The 22,097-nt window shown below is 39.3% G+C and overlaps 2 protein-coding genes across 4 annotated transcripts in view; one reads left to right on the top strand and one right to left on the bottom strand.

Moving 5' to 3' along the window:
• Positions 1–16,000, bottom strand: part of galk2 (galactokinase 2) — a 113,230-nt gene extending 97,230 nt beyond the window's left edge. For both annotated transcript variants that reach the window (XR_009508350.1, XM_059952723.1), the window contains exon 1: positions 15,825–16,000. Coding sequence is in view for 1 of the 2 variants with exons in the window: in XM_059952723.1 (XP_059808706.1) it covers positions 15,825–15,880 (56 nt within the window). In the remaining variant the exon portion in view is untranslated. The remainder of the gene's footprint in view (positions 1–15,824) is intronic.
• A 205-nt stretch (positions 16,001–16,205) lies between these two features.
• cops2 (COP9 signalosome subunit 2) overlaps positions 16,206–22,097 on the top strand; it is a 45,360-nt gene continuing 39,468 nt past the window's right edge. For both annotated transcript variants that reach the window (XM_059952721.1, XM_059952720.1), the window contains exons 1-2: positions 16,206–16,360; positions 19,019–19,132. In XM_059952721.1, the coding sequence (XP_059808704.1) occupies positions 16,307–16,360; positions 19,019–19,132 (168 nt within the window). In that variant the 5' untranslated portion in view covers positions 16,206–16,306. The remainder of the gene's footprint in view (positions 16,361–19,018; positions 19,133–22,097) is intronic.

The following is a 22,097-nucleotide window of genomic DNA, read 5'->3' as shown; positions in this document are numbered from 1 at the left end:
TTGGATCTCCTTCACTGTTAAAAGAAAGCCCACTATAGGCTTGGGGAATAATACCTCTTCATTTGTCTGGATATATTATAGCCCACATGACTCAATACAGAATTCTCCAAGTTTAAATCATTATTTTTTAATTTCCGTATTAGCATTACCCTTGTTGTTTTACCTGCTATCTCTTCTCTCCTTTTTTATTCTGTAGTGTCTAGCCAGTTATGCATATCAACTACATAAAATCTTCATTACACAAATAAAGCAGCTTAACTGACAATTTTCTACCTTATCAGAGAAATTCCCTTTGTTACATCCATTGCCCTGTGATAGATATTCATTGTCAAGGCCAGGGGTGCGGGAGGGGCACCATTTTGCCAAGCTCAGCTTTCTAATAAAGCAGCTGACACTTCTAGAAATCAAACAGCTGTTTTTGAGTAAGTTAAACTTCCAACCAATCTTGTTTGTTCAGCTTCTTGTCCCTCCCCCTTTACATCTGCTATCTTCTTTCTTCGTTCTCAGTCATGACGCATGGTCTCAAACTGAAACATTGATAGTTCCATCCTCCCACCCCCAAATGCTGCTTGACCCATGGAGCCCCTCCAGAAGATCATTCCTCTAGGTTCAAGCACCTGCAGTCTCTCATGCTTCCATAAAACATCAATGGTTTCTCTTTTCCACAGATGCTGCCTATTTTGCTTGGCTTTTCCAGTATTTTCTGTCTTCTTTAAATACCTATCATCTGTGTTTTTATATTTTTAAGGAACTCTCTCTTTTAAAAAATTTCTCTTAGATACTAGTTTCTAGGTATAAGTTTATAAAAATGAATGCTTGGATAATTTACCTCATTATCCAAGCATTCATTTTATAAACTTACACCGAGAAACTAGTTTGCAATGTTTTCTGTGGTATAAATGATTGCAGCTATTGTTTCTACTGTTATAGATCTACCAGAATAGCTGGCACAAAGACAAAACTGCACAGGTATGGTGAGACTCCCTATATATATGTAAATTGAATGGAATTTTGAGAATCCAACGAGAAGATCTCTTGCATTTGGCTGTGAATGAGAAAAATCCAAAGGGATATGCCAAAGGTAAATTTCCAACTATTCTCAATAAAGTGGGAAGTCTATGATTCTGGCAGCGACAAGATTTATGTGGAATTATTTAGCAGGTTATTTATCCTGAAAGTTGAAGAAATGTGCAGCTTGCTACCACGAGGATTAAGTTAAAGTGAATTGCTTTAAAGAAGTTAAGGGGAGGCTATGTAAAGAAAGAGAAAGTAATTTAATAATGTCCAGAAAGGGCAAGATTATGAAGGGATTGATTATGCAGAACAGGGACTCCCAACATGGGGTCAAACCACTGCTTAATGGTTCATGGCATAAAAAAAAGGTTGGGAAACCCCTAATATGGAATATAAACAATGGTCTACATTGTTGGTCCCAATAACCTATTTCTATGCTGTAAAAGCTATGTAATTCTGCATTTTATTTTCTGTTATGAGATAATAAAATGAAATTGGAGTTAGTAGGTAAATATAGACTGATCTCTGAGAATGGTCTTGGTCTTCCCTTTGTTGCACCTAATGCCCTCCCCATCTTTGTATTACCAAGATTGGTTGCTTTTTTAAAAATTCTTAATAGAAGTTGGCTGCACAAAGTTTTCTTATACATTCACCCCTCAGTAGAAAGGCATTAAATTCATCTCAAAATTGTTATAAGTACACTCAAAATAGTGTTACATTGCTTTTGAAATGTGTAGAATGTCAATAAATGAAATCTGGTTTTAGAAAGGCATATACTTAAAAAGTGAAATATTTTGACTAGCTCCTGAAGAGCAATCCTTACTTGCTACAGATAAATAATATTCAAGCATATTACAGATACACTTAGCACACAACATACAGCAGAGGAACAGGCCTTACAACCGTGGTGTGCTGACCACGATACAATTTAAACAAATCCCATATATGTATACATGGTCGATAACCCTCTGTTCCTTGCCTGATCACTTGCCTGCCTAAATGCTACTTCAATGTTGTTATTGTCCCAAGTCCAAATTATGTTTATCATATGCACAAGTACATTTATGCAAAGGTACAAAGAAAATGTAACAAACATAGATCATATTTAAATTGTGCAAGAATTGTACTAGAAAGAACACAATTAAAAACAAAAATAAACAAAGTGTAGTGCAAATTGTGCAGTGATCATAGTGTTATTGTACTGAGGTAATGACCATGGCTGTGTGGTGGGTTTAGGAGCCAAAAGGCTGAAGGGAAGTAGCCATTCTTGAGCCAGGTCATGTGAGACTTCACACTGCCCTTTGGTAATTGTGAGAAGGTAGCATGGGCTGGATGGTGCAGGTCTTTAATGATAAGTGCAGATTTTTACCTCATAGAGATATTTATGATTGTGGGGAGGGATGTGTCTGTGATTTGCTGGGCTGAGTTCACTGCATGTGAATTGATTTAGCAATCTATGTTGCAATTATTCATAATACTTACAACAGTACTTTTCAAGAGTTTTGTTAAGAGTGTTTAGTGACATGCTGAACCCCCTTAACTTTCGAAGAAGGTAGATGTGCTGGCATGCCTTCCTGTGGTTGTATGCACTAGGGCCAGGATAATTCATCTGAAATGCTGATGACCCAGAATTTTAAGCTGCTGACTCTCTTTATTGCTGATGCATGAATGTAGAATGGCATCTGATCACCCTCTTTCCTCTTCCTGAAGTCAGCAATTTAGTTGAGCAAGAGGTTATTGTTACAGCACCTGTCAACCAGGTGACCTTTCTCAGTCCTGTACATTGACTTATCACCACCAGAGATTTGTCCCATAATTGTGGTGTCATAAATGAGTTAGTTATGTGGTGTTACAACTATGCTTAGCAACACAGTCTGTAGAAAGTAGAGCAAAGCCAGTGAAGATGAGATGAGGAAAGTAGAGCATCAACACTTGTGTTGATGGCCAGTGAGGACGAGATGCTGTTACCAATCTTCTCTGAACAAAATTTAGGATCCAGTTACATAAGGAAGCACAAAAGCTCAAGTCTTGAAGCTTGGTGAAAAGTTTGGAGAGGATAACTGCACTGCTAACCAGGCTGTAAATAATGAAAGCAGCATGATGTGTGTTCTAGTTTGTTTTTCTGAGATGGTCCAGAACAGAATGAAGGGCTAGTGAAATTGCATCTGCTGTTAATCTGTTGTTGCTGTAGACAAACTGAAGGAGATCCTGGTCATCTCTGAATTGATTTTCTTCCATGAAGCTGTTCATCACGGTTGATGTAGCAATACCAGAAGGTAATCATTGAGGCAGGTGACCGTGCCCTCCTTGGGTATGGGTACATTGAATGTCTTTTTGAAAGAGGTGAGAACCCCAGACAGCAGAAGTGACAATATTTCCTCCCTCTCTGTTGAAAACTTTGCCTCATAAATCTCCTTTAAACTATCTCCTCCACTTGAAACCTTCTTAAAGTTCATATTTTCACCTTGGAGAAAAAGGTTGACCTTCTACCCTATATATGCCTTTCAAAAATTTGCATAGCTCTGTCAGGTTGTCTCTTTGCTTTCAACACTCGTGGGAAAACAGGCCAGATTTGTCCAACCTCTCCTTACAAGTCATATTCTTAATCCAAGCAATATTCTGGTGCCAAAGTCCTATACTCAATCATCTTTGTCACCTCTTCCAAAAACTCAGTCAAGCCTACCATTCCCAAAAAAAGCCATGCTATCTCCACTAAATGTCTGCATTTTTCCTGATGCAAATGGATATTAATTTCCCTGCCACTGTTGTAGGCTCATCTGCCTTTGATTTCCTCATTTGTCTCAATATCTCTTTGAAACTGAGAAACATCATCAATTGTTCTCCAGTTCTTTGGGATTTCACTAGTGGCTAAATAGGATAGAGATCTCTGCAAAGGCCCCAGCAGCCAGCTCTCTGGCCTTCCTCAAAGACATGGAATAGATCCATCAGGCCCCACCATTACATTCTTTAAGAGCAGCAACATCTCTTCCTCCTCAATATTCTCATACCCTAAATTATCAGCCACCCCTCCCTGATCTCACTATCCTCCATGTCCTTGGTTAAGGAAGATGGCAGCGTGTCCAGTCGCAGCAGCCACTCCGGCTCCAACTAATGGTATAATTGTTCGTCCTTTATGTTTCTCTTATGATTGAAAGGCACTGCTGGATATTAAAAACACCAAGTACTACAAATCTAACTCACTGGTGAATTGTTGGGTAGTAGTTGAGCTCTGCAGTATGGGCTTGTTGTGCACTGTTCTGTCACCTGCTACAGCCACACAGGAGAAATGGCATCAGAAACAGTGTGCAAGGAAAGAGAAGCATGGAAATCATGCTGGTACTCAAGCACGACCCAAGGTGAAACCCTGCAGACCAGCTCTCCCATTGACTCTGCTTTCAAACATTCGATCATTAAAAAATAGATACCTGCACCTGAGATTGAGTCAGTGTGAGATGAAGGACAACTGCGCGCTCATCCTGACCGACAGCACCCATGAAACGGCCAGCAAGCTAGAGGATTTCACTTCTTTTCGGACCAACAGAATTCCCACAACTTCTGCCAAGGTGGAAGCGTACACATTTTATATTAATAAGAACTGGTGTATGAACACTTCAGTAGTGAAGACCCACTGTTTGCCTCTGGTAGAGCTTCAGAGGTAAAGGGAGATAAAGAACTGTTCGGAAGGAGCAACATCAGCACTACAGGACTGTTTTGAAAACACAGACTGGAACATTGTCAGGGAGGCAGCTATCTACAACCATCATATTAACATAAATGAATATGCAAAATCTGAGACTGACTACTTAGAGATGTTTATTGAAGATGTCCTCATTACTAGACGCATCTATGTGTGGGGAAATTAGAAGCTATGGCTGACAGCAGAGGTCCAGACATGGCTGAGAAATCCAGATGCTGCCTTCAGAACAGGAGATAAGACAGTTCTCAGGTCAGCATAAGTGCGCTTTCTCACATCACCAAGAAGGAGAATTACAATATTCACAGAGAATATACAACCATTTCTGTGAAACCAGAGACATGAGGCACACAAGCAGGATATTCACACCATAACGGACTACTACTTCACCCTGTGCAGCAACAGCAATGCGTCTCTGATTTCCTGATAGGCTGAACCATCACCATCCCTGAGGAGCAGGCACTCTGTCTGGCTGCAGCTAATGTGAGGAAGACCCTGGCTACGGTTAACCCACTAAAACTGCAGGACCTGATAACATACCTTGTCATTTCTTGAAGGACTGTACAGCCCAGTTAACAGAGGTTCAAAGAGACATCTTCAACATCTCTCTGGAACAGTCCACTATCCCCTCAGGCTTCAAGGCTGGCACCATCATCTCACTACCCAAGAGGCTGACAATAACCTGCCTCAATGTCAGTCTAGTAGCACTGACCCCAATGATAATGAAGTGCTTTGAGCAGCTAGTTCCATTAAATTCCATTCTTCTGCTATATTGAACTGAATTGAATTGACTTTATTACTTACATCCGTCATATAGATGAGTAAAAATCTTTACATTATATCTCCATCTAAATGTGCAGTGTACAATTTATAGTAATATATAATAAATAGTATGTACAACAGGATAGTCAATATAACATAGAAATACAGTTGGGTCAGCATGAATTAAGCAGTCTGACGGCCTGGTGGAAGAAGCTGCCCCGGAGCCTGTTGGTCCTGGCTTTTATGCTATGGTACCAGTTTCCAGATGGTAGCAGCTAGAACGGTTTGTGGTTGGGGTGACTCAGGACCCCAGTGATCCTTCAGGTCCTTTTTAACATATCTGCTTTGAAAATGTCCTGAATAGTGGGAAGTTCACATCTACAGATGCCCTGGGCTGTCCGCACCACTCTCCCCATTCTTCCTGTAGTCCACAACCAGCTCATTTGTTTTTGCAACATTGAGGGAAAGGTTGCTTTCTTGACACCACTGTACAGGGTGGTGACTTCTTCTCTGTAGGCTGTCTTATTATTATTTGAGATTAGGCCATTCAGTGTGGTGTCGTCAACAAACTTGATTAGCAGATTGGAGCCAGGGCTGGTGACACATTCATGGGTATACAGAGAGTATAGGAAGGGGCTTAGTACACAGCCCTGAGGGGCACCTGTGTTGTGAGTCAGAGGGGCAGAGGTGAGGGAGTCCACTCTTACCACCTGCTGGTGAGGTGATAAGAAGTCCAGGATCCAGCTACGCAAGGCAGGGTGTAGACATGGTGAACATTCCTAGTTCACTTATCACTCTAATCATCCACTGATTATGCCATAGTCACTCCATTCTGTCTCACCTGCAAAGCGGTGCTTTATTTGCCAGAACACTGCTTGTGGAGTGAAGCACCAACACAGAGGCTGTATACAAGAAGAGCCAGAGTTGCCTCTGCTTCCTGAGAAGACTGAGGTCCTTAGAGGTATGCAAGCTTCTCCTTCACATGTTCTACTAGTCTGCTGTCACCAGTACAATCTTATATGTGGTGTCTACTGGAACAATGGTGTCAACATGTGTGATGCCAACAGGCTCAATAAACTGATTAGGAAGGCTGGTTCTGTTATAGGAGTCAAACTGGATACAGTGGAGGCTGTGGTAGAACAAAAGACCCTACAGGAAATCCTGGCAATCCTGTACAATGTTTCACACCCTCTGTATGCCTCCTTAGCTGAACAGAGAAGCAGTCTTAGTAATAGACAACTGCGCTGCTTCAAAGAGTGCTATACAAGGTCATTCTTACCTTTGTCCATTAGACTCTATAATGAGTCAACCTATAGCTGGGAAAGTGAAGAACCCTCCAGTTAGACTGTTTGTGGTAATTCTTTTTTATTCTACTTCTCTTCTGTGCACTTGTAATGATACTACGACACTGCAATTTCCTTTGGGATTAATATAGTAACTATCTATCTCAGCTTGGCATTTAATATGATTATCCCTCAGTAGTTGGTGGGCAAGCTGCCCTTGCTGGGTTTCAACACCTCTCTCTGTAACTGGATCCTGGAATTCTTGACAGAAAGGCCACAGCCTGTCCCTGTTGGCAGGAATATCTCTAGCTCTATCACGCTGACCACTGGTGCACCCCAGAGCTGTGTGCACAGCCTGCTGCTGTTCATGCTGCTAACATGACTGCACTGCCTGATCCAGATCAAATTATATCAGTTTTGCTGATGACACAATAGTAATTGATGTGATCACAATGACAATTAGACAGCAAACAAGGAGAAGGTAGCGTGCGCTATTAGAATGGTGCAAGCACAATAACTTGAGTTTCAGCATGGACAAGACCAAAGAGAAGTTGTGGATTTTAGGAAGTTGCAGGCTGACCACTCATCACCATACAGTTCCTCCATGGAGAGTTAGGAGCAGCAAGTTGCTGGGAGTGCCTAGTTCACCCCACTTGGAAGTTTTTATGTTTTATTGTTTTACAACATTGAATCATGGTGGATTTAATTTGGCTTTTTTTAATAAAACACAAAATATTTGATTGTATTAGTATTCACCACCCCATTTATATGTCACATCAAATCATCATTGATGCAGCCAAATGGTTTTTGAAGTCACATAATTAGTTAAATGGAGATCACCATGTGTAGTCAAGGTGTTTCAAATGACTGTAGTAAAAATACACCTGTATCTGGAAGGTTCAACTGTTGGTGAGTCAGTATCCTGGCAAAAACTACACCATGAAGACAAAAAGAACACTCCAAGCAACTCAGCGAAAAGTTTATTCAACAGCACAAGTCAGGAGATGGACACAAGAAAATTTCCAAGCCACTGAATATCCTTTGGAGTACAGTTCAATCCGTCATCAAGAAACGGAAAGAATATGGCACAACTGTAAATCTGCCCAGAGCAGGCTGTCCTCAAAAACTGAGTGACCATGCAAGAAGAGGTCTATTGAGGGAGGTCACCAAGAGACACATGACAACTCTGGAGGAGTTACAAGCTTCAGTGGCAGAAATGGGAGAGAATGCATGTACAACAACTGTTGACCGGGTGCTTCACCAGTTGCAGCTTTATGGCAGAGTGGCAAAGAGAAAACCACTGTTGAAAATAAACTCACATGAAATCTTGGCTAGAGTTTACCAGGAGGCATGTGGGAGACTCTGAAGTCAGCTGGAAGGGTCTATGGTCTGATGAAACCACAATTGAGCTTCTTGGCCATCATACCCAACGTTATGTTTGTCACAAACCAAACACTGTATGTCATCAAAAACACACCATACCAACAGTGAAGCATGGTGGTGGCTGCATCATGCTATGGGGATGCTTCACTGCAGCAAGCCTTGGAAGGCTTGTGCAGGTAGAGGGGGAAATGAGTGCAGCAAAATACAGGAAAACCTGATGCAGTCTGCAAGAGAGCTGAAACTCGGGAGAAGATTTGTTCCCCAGCAAGAGAATGACCCCAAGCATAAAGCCAAAGCTACCATAGGAATGGCTTAAAAACAACAAAGTTAATGTCCTGGAGTGCCCAGGTCAGAGTCCAGACCACAAACATATTGAGAATTTGTGGCTCGACTTGGAAGGGCTGTTTTTTCACAATCCCCATGCAAGCTGACAGAGCTTGAGCAGTTCTGTAAAGAATGGGGAAAATTACAGTGCCGAGATGTCCAAAACTGATACCTCTTGTTTAATTTCTTGTTATAGTTCCATAGTTTCTGGCTCAGTCTCTTCCTCTTCTTGGTTTTTTTTTTCCAACTTGACATCAGACATTGGAGCTTCAGCAGACCTACCACACAGACTCGAGGCTGTAATTGTGCATCTAGTAAATACTGTCTTAAAGAGGTGAATTCTTTTGCCATCAATTATTTTATATTTTATACTTGTAAATTAATTTAGACCAGTTTGTAGAGATCTGTTTTAACTGACACCAAAGAGTCTTTTTCTGTTGATCAGTGTCAAAAAAAAAGTTAAACCTATTGTGATTTAATGCTGTAAAACAGTAAAACATGAAAACTTCCAAGAGGGGTGAATACTTTTTATAAGCACTGTAATAGATCTCACGTGGTCCCTCAACACTGCCCCTTTGGTCAAGAAAGCACAACAGCGTCTCTACTTCCTGAGAAGATTGAGGCGACTGAGGCTCCCCCTCCATTCTAATTAATTTTTACAAGAGTATCATCGATTGTGTCCTGACTGCATCACCTTCTGGTACAGAAATTGCAAAGCATCTGACCCCAAGTCCCAACAAAGGATTAAGAAGACTGCAAAGAGGATTATCAGGGTGTCTCTTCCACCAATCAAAGATATTTATCCAGAGCACTGTGCATGCAGGGGACTTAGCATTGTCAATGATCCCTCCCATCCATCCAACAATCTCTTTGACCCCCTACCATAAGGCAAGAGGTATCATAGCATTAGGACAAGAATAGTTTTGATGGGAAACAGCTCAGCCATAAGACTACTGAACTCCCTGCCACCACCCAGATCTCATCATGTATGAAACACCAGCAGCATTATATTGCTTATTTTTTAACTTGTGTTGTAAATCCACCTTATTATTTGTTAATTTATTAGTGGCAACATTACTTTATACATTATGTGTGCAAGTTATATGTACTGCGTTTTACATCTTGGTATGGAGAAACATTGTTTCATTTGGTGGTATACATGTGTACAGCTGAATGACAATAAACTGAACTTTAATGAATACCAATGCAAATTTGGCTCCAGGCAATAATTCCCTTCTTTTTCTTTAATGACTCTACATACTCCCTAGTTACCCTCTTTTTTTTAACGTATGTGTTAAATACCTGGGAATTGTTTTTAATCCTATTCACCACATTTATGAGCCCATTTAACCCTCCTGGATCCTTATTTAAGTTCTCCCTGCTTCCTCTATATTCTTCAAAGGCCCTGTCTGATTTCAGCTTTCGAAACAGCTTCTTTTTCTTTTCAAATTAAATTTGCAACTCCTTTTGTTATCTAGGATACTTGAATCCAAACATACCCATCTTTCTGCCTCACAAGAGCATGTTAGTCTTGTTCTGACCAGCTGGCAGTAAACTCCTACATACAAGATGTGAGCTTGCCCAATCACAGCTGCTCCCAATCTACACTCCACAGCTGCTGCATAATGCTATTATAAATAGGCTTTGTCCAGTATAAAGGAATCTAAACTTTAACTATGGAACTATGGGTAACCATTTATAATAAGACCCAAATTGTTTAAAAACAAAACAGGTTTACTTAGTATCACTCTAATAATACCTTAAGTCCACAAAGGCCTGAAATAAAAAGATATAAATGTTTGTTTTAAGTTGCAATCCCAAGTAATGGCAATATTTTTATTAATTAATTTGACCATTACCATTGGTTATATTTTTATTCCTCAGTTGCATGGGCAAGCAAATTGTGGTGTGGTGACAAATAAAAGAATTACCAAATACTTCAGGTTTTGACTATAAATGGTAAAGTTTCTAAAATGCTATTTTCTTTAATATAGATGAAACAAATTATTTACTTTAACATTTTAAAAAGTTGTTAAAACTTTGAATTACTATTGCTGCATTAATTACTACATTTCCCAGTTTTACAGTATATATTTTCCATTTCTTATTTAACTTCTTACATTATCAAACATTAAGATTCCAGACTAAGGGCTTGCTTTAAGACTTCTGCCAAAACCTATCTGTAACCAGACATTACCTTCAGACATCCCCCCTCCCGCCCCCCCCCCCCCCACCAAGGGGAGAATACTTGGTCTATATTCAGTGCCACGTAAACAAAAAGATAGCCAAGGAAGTCACAGGATGTCGCACTGAGGCCTGAATCCACATTCTATCCCTCATGTCATATATTAGTGCTCCATTACACTGCTGATTAGCTCAGCAGAAACCGCCACAGTGAACTTCAGAGTTCACAGAAAACACCTACTAAATTCTTGCTTTAGCTTCCCCGCTAAACTGTTGAGAGTCCTAACTGTAAATTGTTACCGGATGTAATCTATGGCTGGCACATAACGTCAAAGACTGTTAACATCAGACATGGAAGCCACGTTGCACTAAAATTAAGTTTGTCTTTTTCGTTATAAAAACATGGTTTATTTATATAGAGTTATGTTTTTCTTGTGAATGTGGCCTATATGATGCTATATGTCTGTGATGTACTTTTGTACATACAATATATGACAATAAACTCAATTTTGACTTTGGAAATTACACCTCTTGCTATAAACACTACTTAATTGATTTAAGATTTCAAGAATGTTCCTGAGACAAGTCGATAAATTTGTAATATCAGCAACCAGATGAACAATTAGATAACCAATTTATGACTTCCACAACCAAGAGACTATAGTAATCACATTCATTAGTGGTGTTAATTCAGCCATAATATTAGCTGATAATGTAAGTAACAATGTGCCAAGTAAATGCTGAATGAGACCATCTTTCCTTTATAGTGAACAGCACAACCACCACTATTAGCATCCTTGAGCTCGACATTGATCCAAAAGTAAGACCATCCACATAAAAGCTGTGGCTACCAGTGCAATTTGTTACGTACCCCGTAACTGGGTGTCTGACCAGCAGAGAAAGAAGAATCCATTGGAGTCTGGTGGTACCAAATTAAAGGTGTTTATTAGTAAACTACACAATACAATATCAAAAATGCAAATATACATATAAAACAAGTTAGCAGTAATAAACCTAAAAGTGTAGGAATAATAATAAACAAGCTCTATCAATGTCTAGGGGTAAATGAATTGTCATGGGAAAGTATAGAGTTCAGTTCATAAATGCTGAGGTGGTTATGGTTGTTGTGTTGAAATCATTGGAGAGAGAGAGAGCGAGTGAGATGTAACAGCAACAGCTGCGGCTGGCAAACCTTTTGTGGCTTTCTTAATCCGTCGTATCGTTGTGGTCATTCAGTTATGACCCCCTCTGGTCTTCAGCTAGACTGTTCTTCTGTGGTGGACTTGTCACTCTGGCATGAGTGGACACACACATAAGTCCCCACCAGCCCTGCTGTAACACTGTGAGCTTTACTGACCGATCTGGTTTGGTCTCTGAAGCCCCCATCTTTCTGTCAGTGTGCACTGGTGTGTCTGAAAGGTGTCTCTCCAGACCTGTCTTTTATCCCTATTAATGGAGTCTCAGCTATCCATCAACTCTGAATAACTGTGTCCATCAAGTCAGAATCAGGCCACTCCTGCTGTCTCCAGAGGAATGTTAACGAGCAAAGTAAAGTCCTTGCAGTGAAAGGTAAATAATCCAGGAAGAGTCAAAATACAGTAAATCAACAGTCTCTCTCCCCCTCTTATCTGTAGCAGATGTTCTTGCCTGTGTTTCATCTCTCTCTCTCATGAGCAGCATAGCAACAGCAATAGTTCGTAGTTCTCAGGAGGGGGGTTGGGAATGGTTAACTCTGCATCCCATTGACCATCAGGTCTGTTCATCACTCACAACAAGTTCAAAGCCCAGGCATCCTACAGAGTGGCTAACCTAATTCTAAATAGCCTCTTCTTCACCCAAGGCATAAATCAAGTCTATGGTGAAATAGCCTCATGTGATATAACATGCAGGATGCTTAATAAACAGTCTAGTTAATCATTCATCCCATCCACCATTCCAGCCATTCTAAATGCCAACAGCTGCATTGTGTACTATTTAACAGATACATTAAATCAACTATCTGAGGATTATGAAAAAGTATAAGGATGGTCCAGAAGTTGTCTTGAATTGGGAGAAGGCTGATCCTAACTTCAAGAGCAGGACTTAGCATGAATAGAGTGGAAACAATTATTTACATTAAACAAGTCAGAAGCTTTTAAAAGTGACTAATGAGAGTTCAGGACTAACATTCCTCTTAAGGTACAGACAGTAAGTCCAATAAACTCTCGATGTCAAAGGACATCAAGGACTGGATTTCAGAAAAAGAACATGGCAGGGGTAAATAACTGAAAACCAGGGAGGAGCTTCAGGAGTGTAGAAAGTATATAGGGTACTCGAAAAAGTAGTGAGAACAAAAAGTTTGAAGTAAATTTATCAAAGTAAAAATATGTTGCTATATACTACCCTGAAATTCATTTTCTTGTGAGCATTCACAGAAACACAAGAGTAGCAATGAAAAACGGCACACTACAAAGATGAACAAACAACAAATGTGCAAAAGACAATAAATTGTGCAAATTCAAGATTGTTTAATGTCATTTCCCATACACAAGTGTAAGGAGAACAAAATAACTATTACTTCAAATCCAATGCAACACAAAAAACTGAAGATAAACTAATATTAATAAACAGAAAACAATAAATATACATCCATAAGCTAGCTTGTATACATAGATTGATTGCATTTCCATTAAGTGATGCTAGCCTGTACATAAGGTGACTGACATGAAATAACAATGGTTGTGGAGTTAGTAGGTGGAGGTGTAAATCAGTCTTATTGGGGGGAATGTAACTATTTTTGAGCTGGTGGTCCTGGCTTAGATACTACGTAGCCTCCTCCCTGATGGGAGTGAGACAAACAGTCCATGAGCAGGGTGTGTGAGATCCTTCATGATGTTACTTGCCCTTTTCCAGGACCTTTCTGTATATATGTCCTTGATGGCAGGTAGGCTGGTGCTAGTGATGCATTGGGCAGTTTTGACTACCCAATACAAAGCCTTCCTGTCCAACTCAATGCAACTTCTGTACCAAGCAGCAATGCAGCTTGTTAGTATGCTCTCTACTGTGCATCTGCAGACTGATGAGAGTGTGGATGTGCAAAGTCCAGTTCACTTCAGTCTCCCCAAGAAGGGGAGGCATTGGTGAGCCTTCACCTGCACAATTGCTGGAATCTGGAATACACTATTACACAGATTGGGAGTACAGGCTAGTACTCCCACAAAATTTAATTAGGCAGATAACTTCAAAGCACTGGTACATGAGATTAGTATAATTAGGAACTTAATGGCATTAGTATGATTAAGTGTTTCTGAAAGACTTGCTTCTGTGCTGTATCACTTGATAATTCAGCCTCAGCATCTTCATCTCCCAAGAGGACATACAAAGAAGTGTATGGGAATAATATAACCTATGCAGGGTTTCAGTCTGCATACAAACATTCTAATTAGCAGCAGGAGTAGGTCAACTGTTCTCTCAAGTCTTCCTCAGTCATTCAGCAAGATCATGGCTGAATTGACTGGAAACCTAAATTCTGCACTTCAGTTTGCAGTAATCATTCATTCTATTGCTTATTTAGGGACTATTTAACTCTGCCTTGAAAATGCTAAGAGTCAGGGTCTTTGTTGTTTCAACTGTTTTAACCTGGCACAACAGTGGAATGTCCTAACAAAGCAAACTACAAGAATTGCCACATTCTGAAAAAAGCAGTTTGTAACCTTATTCAAATACACTGATATTGCATATCCACAGCTATGATTTCTTTCTAATTGAATTTTAATGATTCAATGATAAGTAGGCAATGTTTTTCTCGACAGAGCAACACAAACTCCACCCCCAACATCAGTGAACTTTGACACAACTTGATGAGATTTCTACACCATTACAACAGTTTAAGTAATAAAATCATTTGAGCAGGTTCATATCCAAATAACTGTGGGCCACAAGTTAGGATCACATTTAAACTGGTTTGAGTTCAAATCTTGGTCCTGGACATGAAGGGGTAGTCGATTAAACTATTGTAACTCCCAATACATTTGTGGATTTGTTTCAGTAGAAATCCTGCCGTTATAAATCATTGTCAAGAGTTAGGTATTTTGCCTTTCTGGCCTAGCAATATTGCATCATCATTTTTTTTTAAATTCTCCCATATTACCAACAACTCTCCCAGGTTCTACAACTTGCTTAAACAATTTTACAGTGGCAATTAAACAAAGAAATGGCACACCTTTAGGATATGGGAGAAAACTTAAGCACTTGGGAGAAAGAGAGTCACTGGGAGAATAAACGAGCTTCACCACAGAGGTTAGGATGAAACCAAGACACTGAAACTGAGGAGCAGTGGCTCTATTAACTGTACCATAATACCTCCTTGTTTTTACTTAAATCGAATGTTTCCCCATCTTCTAGAGTTTGAATTACTTGGACAAATTCGAACTTACAATTTGGCATCCTGTAAGTTTAACATAAGATCATACGTTTTATTCATTTTCCCCTCTACTCGGGAAAGATTTAATGGGGAAAGAACTGAATAGATTGGCTTCTTTTTTTTTTGCTGAACAGAGAATTCTCTTATATGGATAATCTACTTCCTGCAGCAAAGCACGACTGATTTGATAAAGTTATCTGAACATACTCATGACCGTCTAAGCATTAAGGGCCCAATTAAACACCGTCCACAAATTTGTGCCCGCTGTTCTACTTCGCATTGGTATCATACACCCTTGCCCACAAGAACCATGACGAAACTAAACATGAGTTACGCTCGGCTCGTGACAGTTCATACGCATCTCGTGACATAATCCAGTTTTCATCTAAAAAGCAGTTTAAACGATTGAAAACCACGATGAATTTAAGTGCATGGGTAAGAGTGGTCTGACAATTAACGAAACGTATGCAGTTCATCAAATAAACCAAACCAAGTATGTTTTACGTAAAGTAAATGAATGAAGGATTGAACTGACCACGTTACAGTGACTACGTTATACAGAGGGTTTAACGACAACTAAGCACGTTTTGTCAAAAAGATATCAAATTACTAGTAGCATTCCGTGGAATGCAGAGCCCGGAACTCTATTTACTAGTGAAAAAAGTACAGCTGCTCGCTTCGTGATTAGTAAAGCCTGAAATTATCAGTCCATCCCGATACCTCCGGATTGAAAACTAAACACCCATAAGAGCGTAGTAAAAGTGTAGAGGGCCGCTACCTTTCACTTTCTGACACTTGTACCAACTGCTGCGGCGGCGCTGCGCAGTCTGCCATCCCTCTGGCTCAGGACTGGCGTTAACTTCCCTTCCTTTCCTTGCTCCTTCTATTGCTGGGAGTGAGCAGGTATCAATTCCAGCCACCCAGTTCCGCTCGCCACGGATATCCTGCCAACATCTGAAAATGATGCCGGGAAAGCGGGGGGGGGGGGGAGTGGAGAAGAATTGAGCGCTATAACATAAACCAAGCCCATGACACATTCTAAACTAGGCTCAACAGGCAACATAATGAACTAGTGGTGTCTTTTTTCCCACATTTACTCAGCGCACCTTCACAACGAAACAGTAAAGACACGCATGATCCCCACTTCCGCTCGGTTGCTAGGGCGTGTGTAGCATCTAACTGGTCCCCCCGTCTGTTCACGCTGAAACTGGAAGCTGTGCGGGATTGTGGGGAGTACACACACACCAAACTACTTCCAAGATGTCTGACATGGAGGATGACTTTATGTGCGATGATGAGGAAGACTATGACTTGGTATGGCTCTCATTGTCGTGGTTTCTCGCTGAATCAGATTCCTTCCTTTTTAGAAATAGTTTTTATTGATCATCGTTAGTGGGACTGGAGAAGTAGGCCTTGGACTTCCTTCTGGAGCAGGACGTTTGGCTGCAGTCTGTGACCGAGTTGTTGCATCTTAACCTTAGTAGTTAGAGACAAAATCTCAGTACGAACTAAAACATATTTGTTTTTTTTTACTGACTCGTATTTGTTTCAAAACCTTACCATTAGCGGTGATATTTTAGTTGCTAATTCGCAGACGTCTAGTAACCTTGTGCAGCAGGCCTAGTCCGCCGAATTAGGCCGAAGCAGATTGGGCCTGATCTTACTCTAGTGACCCAATACTTAAAAATTAGGTCATTGTCTATTGTGCAACTTCAAATAATTGAAATTATATCGGTTGTAGTACAGAAATTGAGAGTCTGAACAAGCGAGCTGATTTAGAGCTTGACGAGCATGCTTAGCGTAATTAAATAATGTACTGCAGCAATCTAAACGCAGAAAATTAAATCGTAGCAATAACTGAGTGAACAATAGTTATCTGACGTGTACTCTGTATTCTATTAAACGATCATCTATCAGAATATTTATCTATTACTTACGTCATTAATATGCATTCTTTTGAAAGAATTTCGTTAAAATATGTTTAAAAGGAACGTGTATGATCCTTGAATGTGTTTTATACTTTTAAATTGTGCTTTTATCGTTGAATTGATCTTTGGAACATTTTTTTAAATAAAATAATCAGAGGATTGTGAAAACATGAGTTAATAAATTTGAACAATGTTAGTACTATTAACATTGTCACTAAATTTGAGGAAAAGTATACGCTAAGTATTTGAGCAAGAGGAACATGAACATTTTGATAGTTAATCAAATGTTGGAGTTGATCATTGCATATGATATAATCTGTGCAAATAACCATTGTCTTAATTTGAGATGTGTGTAAACCATAAAGTCCTAATTCAGGATACACTATTCATAACTTACTGAGTGTAACGTGAAAATGTACAAAAGCGTCATAGTTGGAATAAATCAAGTGCTTATTCCACTGATAACTACTTACTGATATGGCCAAAAATATACTCCCTATTAAATTTGTTGCGTATACAATGTACTTTTAATATCAACTTCTCTGTGCCTCTCAAAAGAATGATTTTATTTTGCTTTTAAGCATTGATTTTTAGTTGACAACTGCATTTAGGGTGGAGCATTTTTAAAATTTTTAGATTTTATGTCTCACTGATCCAAATTTCACAAGGAACTAATAACATTCCATCATGATTCTTTTGCAAAAAAAAATTAAAAAGATAACATGTACAACAAGCTGGAAGAATTCAGCAGGTCAGGCAACATCCATGGAAACGAACAGTCAACGTTTTGGGCCGAGACTCTTCATCAGGACTGAAGAGGAAGGGGGTGGGGCCCTTTAAAGATGGTGGGGGGGGGGGAGGTGGGAAGGAGAAGGCTGGTAGGTGCCAGGTGAAAAACCAGTAAGAGGAAAGATCGGGGTGGGGGAGGGGAAGCAGGGAGGGATAGGTAGGAAAGGTGAAGAAGGAATGTAAGGGAAAAGCACTATGTGTAGTAGAAGAAGGCAGAATCATGAGAGAGGTGATAGGCAGCTGGAGGAGGAGGCAGAGTGAAACTGGGATGGGGGAAGGGAGAGGGAGGGAATAACTGGTAGTTGGAGAATTCGATGTTCCTGCCAAGGGGCTGGAGACTACCCAGACGTTATATGAGGTGTTCCTCCTCCAACCTGAGTTTGGCCTCATTGTGGCAGTAGAGAAGGCTCCCTCATGCCAGTGGGTTGTGAGCACTTGCTCAAGACCACCTTGATGTTGGGAGTGGCACAAGGTTGACATGCATGTGTTTTCAAACAGTACCCTCCTTCCTCGATGTTTCATCGGTTAGCCTACATCTCCAGAGGTATCAACAATGACAGAGTCACAACCCTCTCCATTGTCTTCCCATTCTCTTGATGCTGTCTCAGAATCTAGGAGAGATCTTTTCGGTTGTTCCAAAGCCAGTGACTGCTTCTTTCTGCCACCTCTGATGGTTTGCTGTAGAGCCTGACCATGGATTCCTAGCTCCTTCAGCAATTTGATAGTGGATGTGACTATAATTCCCTGCAACCCACTTCCACAGGGAACACTTTGGTTATTCCAGCCCCATCGCTGAACTTCAGCTACTAGATCTGCATAGTGTAGCCTCTTTTGCTCATGTGCTTCAGCCACTGAATTCTCCCACAGGACTGTGAGTTCCATGATGTAGATGATGTAGGGGTTATTACTAATATCCATTCATTTTCTCTATTTAAATGTTTTTCACTCATGAGTTGATAAATGTGTTTTAATGGATTACAGATGAGCTCTCAGTAAAGGTATAATTATTAAGGGTATCTGTCATCTTCCAACTTTCACATCCCAGTGTTATCAGATTAATACACCTGCTTGTGAAATCCATTTGCACTTAGTATTGACTATACAGGAAGGTGAATTATTTAAATATTGAAGCAGCGCACTATCCACCATAAGAAACCACAGTGTAATTTTCAGTAGGTTATTTTGTGTTGTGTCAAGCTCAATGTTTTTTCCAACAGTCAAAGATGAATACACTGGATTTTTTTTTACCTTTCAGGAATATTCTGAAGACAGCAACTCTGAGCCAAATGTAGATTTGGAAAATCAGTACTACAATTCCAAAGCATTGAAAGAGGATGATCCTAAAGCAGCGCTTAGTAGCTTCCAGAAGGTAACTTGTTCAATTGTATCTATTAAAATGCATTTTCTGTGGAGAATAGAACACTTTGTCAATACCTACTTTTGTTGAACTCCGAAGATGCTAATTTTATATGTGTAATGAAAGATTTTGGTTCCTTTATTCTGGAATGATAGAATGTCATATCACAGAATTGGGTCAACTGTGTAATCAAATCTGCACGGATCTTATTTTCCATTGGAAAAAAAAACTGCATTTAATTCTAACCATTTTTCCACACCCTTTGAATACTCCTTTTTCAGATACAGGTTTAACCCGCAATCTGAAGGTAGGGCGCCCCTACGAAACCGTTTGTAATCCAAAATGGCGTAAATCGAAGAAGCAGTTACTATTAATTTATATGGGAAAAATTTTTGAGCATTCCCAGAACCAAAAAAAACCTACCAAATCGAAGCAAATAACACATAAAACCTAAAATAACATTAACATATAGTAAAAGCAGGAATGATATGATAAATATACACCCTATATAAAGTAGAAATATTGTAGGTATGGTGTAGTTTCACTTATAAAACTCTGGGAAAACAGCGAGCCAAAATCAATTTGGAGAAAAAAAATCGGCACGTATACGTATGCATATACACGCATGCACAAACAACTGCCCGCACAAGGCTTCACAGTCATTGTAGTCTTTCTCGGGGTAAACACACATATAAAATGCGCATCTTTTTTCGTAAAAGCAAAAATCCTCTTTGGTTAGCGTAAACAGGTACTAATGTAAGTCTTCCGTAACAGTGAGTTGTCGTAAAGCGAACGTTTAAAAAGCAGGGGCCACCTGTATCTAGTTCTGTTCAAAATAACTTGATAAATGTGTTTGAGCAGTAGGTTATGGGTAATAATTCTACATTCTTGCTATATTTCCATTAGCTCATTTGGTGTCGTTATGAATTTGTAAATTAATTTCCCAAACATTTTTCCAATCTTTTTTCAGAATATATCTTTATTTGGTTTATTGTAAGATTCTATAGTAAAATCTATTGGGTTTCTAAACTGTATTTGCTCCAATGGAGAAAAAAAAACTGTAGATTTGCTGATCTTGGTTGTGTCAATAAATATCCATGTTGAATATTTTTGTTTGCTTTTATGACCCTGAAGTAATGAAATGCCTGGAATTTACAATATACTGCCAGAACTCAACTTAGTTTGAGCATCTAAGTCAAGTTAATTATTTTGTATTCTGTACCTTTTAGATACTAACATATTGTATGTATGCTTTTTAACTGCCTTTTCTAACTCTGAGGCCTTTTGAAAAAAATATGTTTACCAAATTCTCTCTTGCCTATAACCTTCTACAGTCTATTACCATTCTTCTCATGATTGTCAATCATCCTCTGATCTGTTGTATTAGCAAATCTTCTTTTCATATACATCTCACTGGAAATTTATCTCTATGACCTATAGTTAAATTTATTTTGTCAATTGGGAAGTTGGTAGAGAGTACACTTTAAAAATGGATTGTTATAAATCCTGATTCAGGGTTTTGACCCAAAATATCAACAACTCCTCTTCCCCTCCCCCACAGATGCTGCTGACCCACAGAGTTCCTCCAGCGGATTGTGTGCTGGTCTAAAATAAATATTGCTCTTGATTTATAGGTTTAGAAAAAGCACTAAGGGTTACAGCCCAAAATGTCAAATGTAGTTGACTGTTGAAAATTATAATCCATTTATTAAAGTAGGATCTTCTTTCTCATTTACCTATATTTTCCAGATACGTAATTTATCATAAATACCAAATTAAATTTGATTTGAAACCTATTGTATAGATCAATAACATCATCAGTTTATTAACTTACTCAGCCGAATAGTTTTGCTTGCAAACTGAAAAGCTGGAGTTTTTGAAAAATTAAGATGTAAAAGTGCAGTTTCTCCTGTTGATGACTTGTTAAATGTTTCTCTCATGCATGGAATTCATGAGAATCACTAGTCATGAATTACCTGTCCCTAGCAAATTTTGTAAAACCTGAGAAAAGCCCTATATGCTTTTATACCAATACCTGACTGAATTTAAATAACTGTATGGGATTTTTTGAATATTAATTATATTTGTAAATATAGAAGATTCCAGTTGATTGGGGGTAGCAGCTTATTTGAGTCAACTCTTAAAGAACAAAGAATCGAGAAAATAGTCGGGATTCTTTTTGCTTATTTGAGGCACAATGTCAGTTAATTGGAGCAGGAGGCTGTTGCTCAACAGTTTCTAACTAGCATCAGTCGTGTGCAGTTGCATGGCCATTAGACACTATACCGTGGTTAGAAAGAACATTTTTAAATAGCGTCAGTTGCGTGTATTTGTGTTCAAAAGTCAGTGAGTTTTGTCACTGGCAGTTGGTGAGGAATAAGCAGTAAGGCAACGTTTTGCTCACTCCGATTTCAAGCATTCAGGCTTTGAAATGCCAGAAGTGGCCAGCAGTGAAAATGAAATGATATTGTGACTTCAACAAGTTAGGAACTACGAAGAATTTGTAGGTATCAACAATCATCTTGAATGATACAATAAAAATGAAGATTTGGAGGATGCAATCGTCGACAGCATTGTATGAAGGCAGTTCATTCGATGCCCATGCTGATTTTATTCATTTACAGTCAATCAAAGGAACATGGCAGCTTATTCTGGATGAACTCCTGAGTAGTTAACTATTAGGAACTAATATTTAATTTTGTATTACTGCAGTGTTCTATTTGTTCTGTATTTTATTTAAATACTTAATTTGTTACAAAGTTAAACAATAGTTTGTACTTTTTAATACCTTTTTAACTCTTTCTATGAAACTTTAGCCAATTGGGGGAGCCACTTAACTGGGCCAAAATCTACTGGTCCTGATGTGTCGCAATTAACCGGAATCCACTGTACTTGTGCATTTCACCTGATAAACTGCTTGCCTGTCAGCTACTCTGTGATGTCTGTCAATGTTATGGCCTAGATTTAGTTTTTTTTT

This window comes from Hypanus sabinus, chromosome 28, assembly GCF_030144855.1.
Source record: "Hypanus sabinus isolate sHypSab1 chromosome 28, sHypSab1.hap1, whole genome shotgun sequence".
In the NCBI taxonomy this organism is placed as follows: Eukaryota; Metazoa; Chordata; class Chondrichthyes; order Myliobatiformes; family Dasyatidae; genus Hypanus; species Hypanus sabinus.
This window is presented reverse-complemented; position numbering and strand designations above follow the sequence as displayed.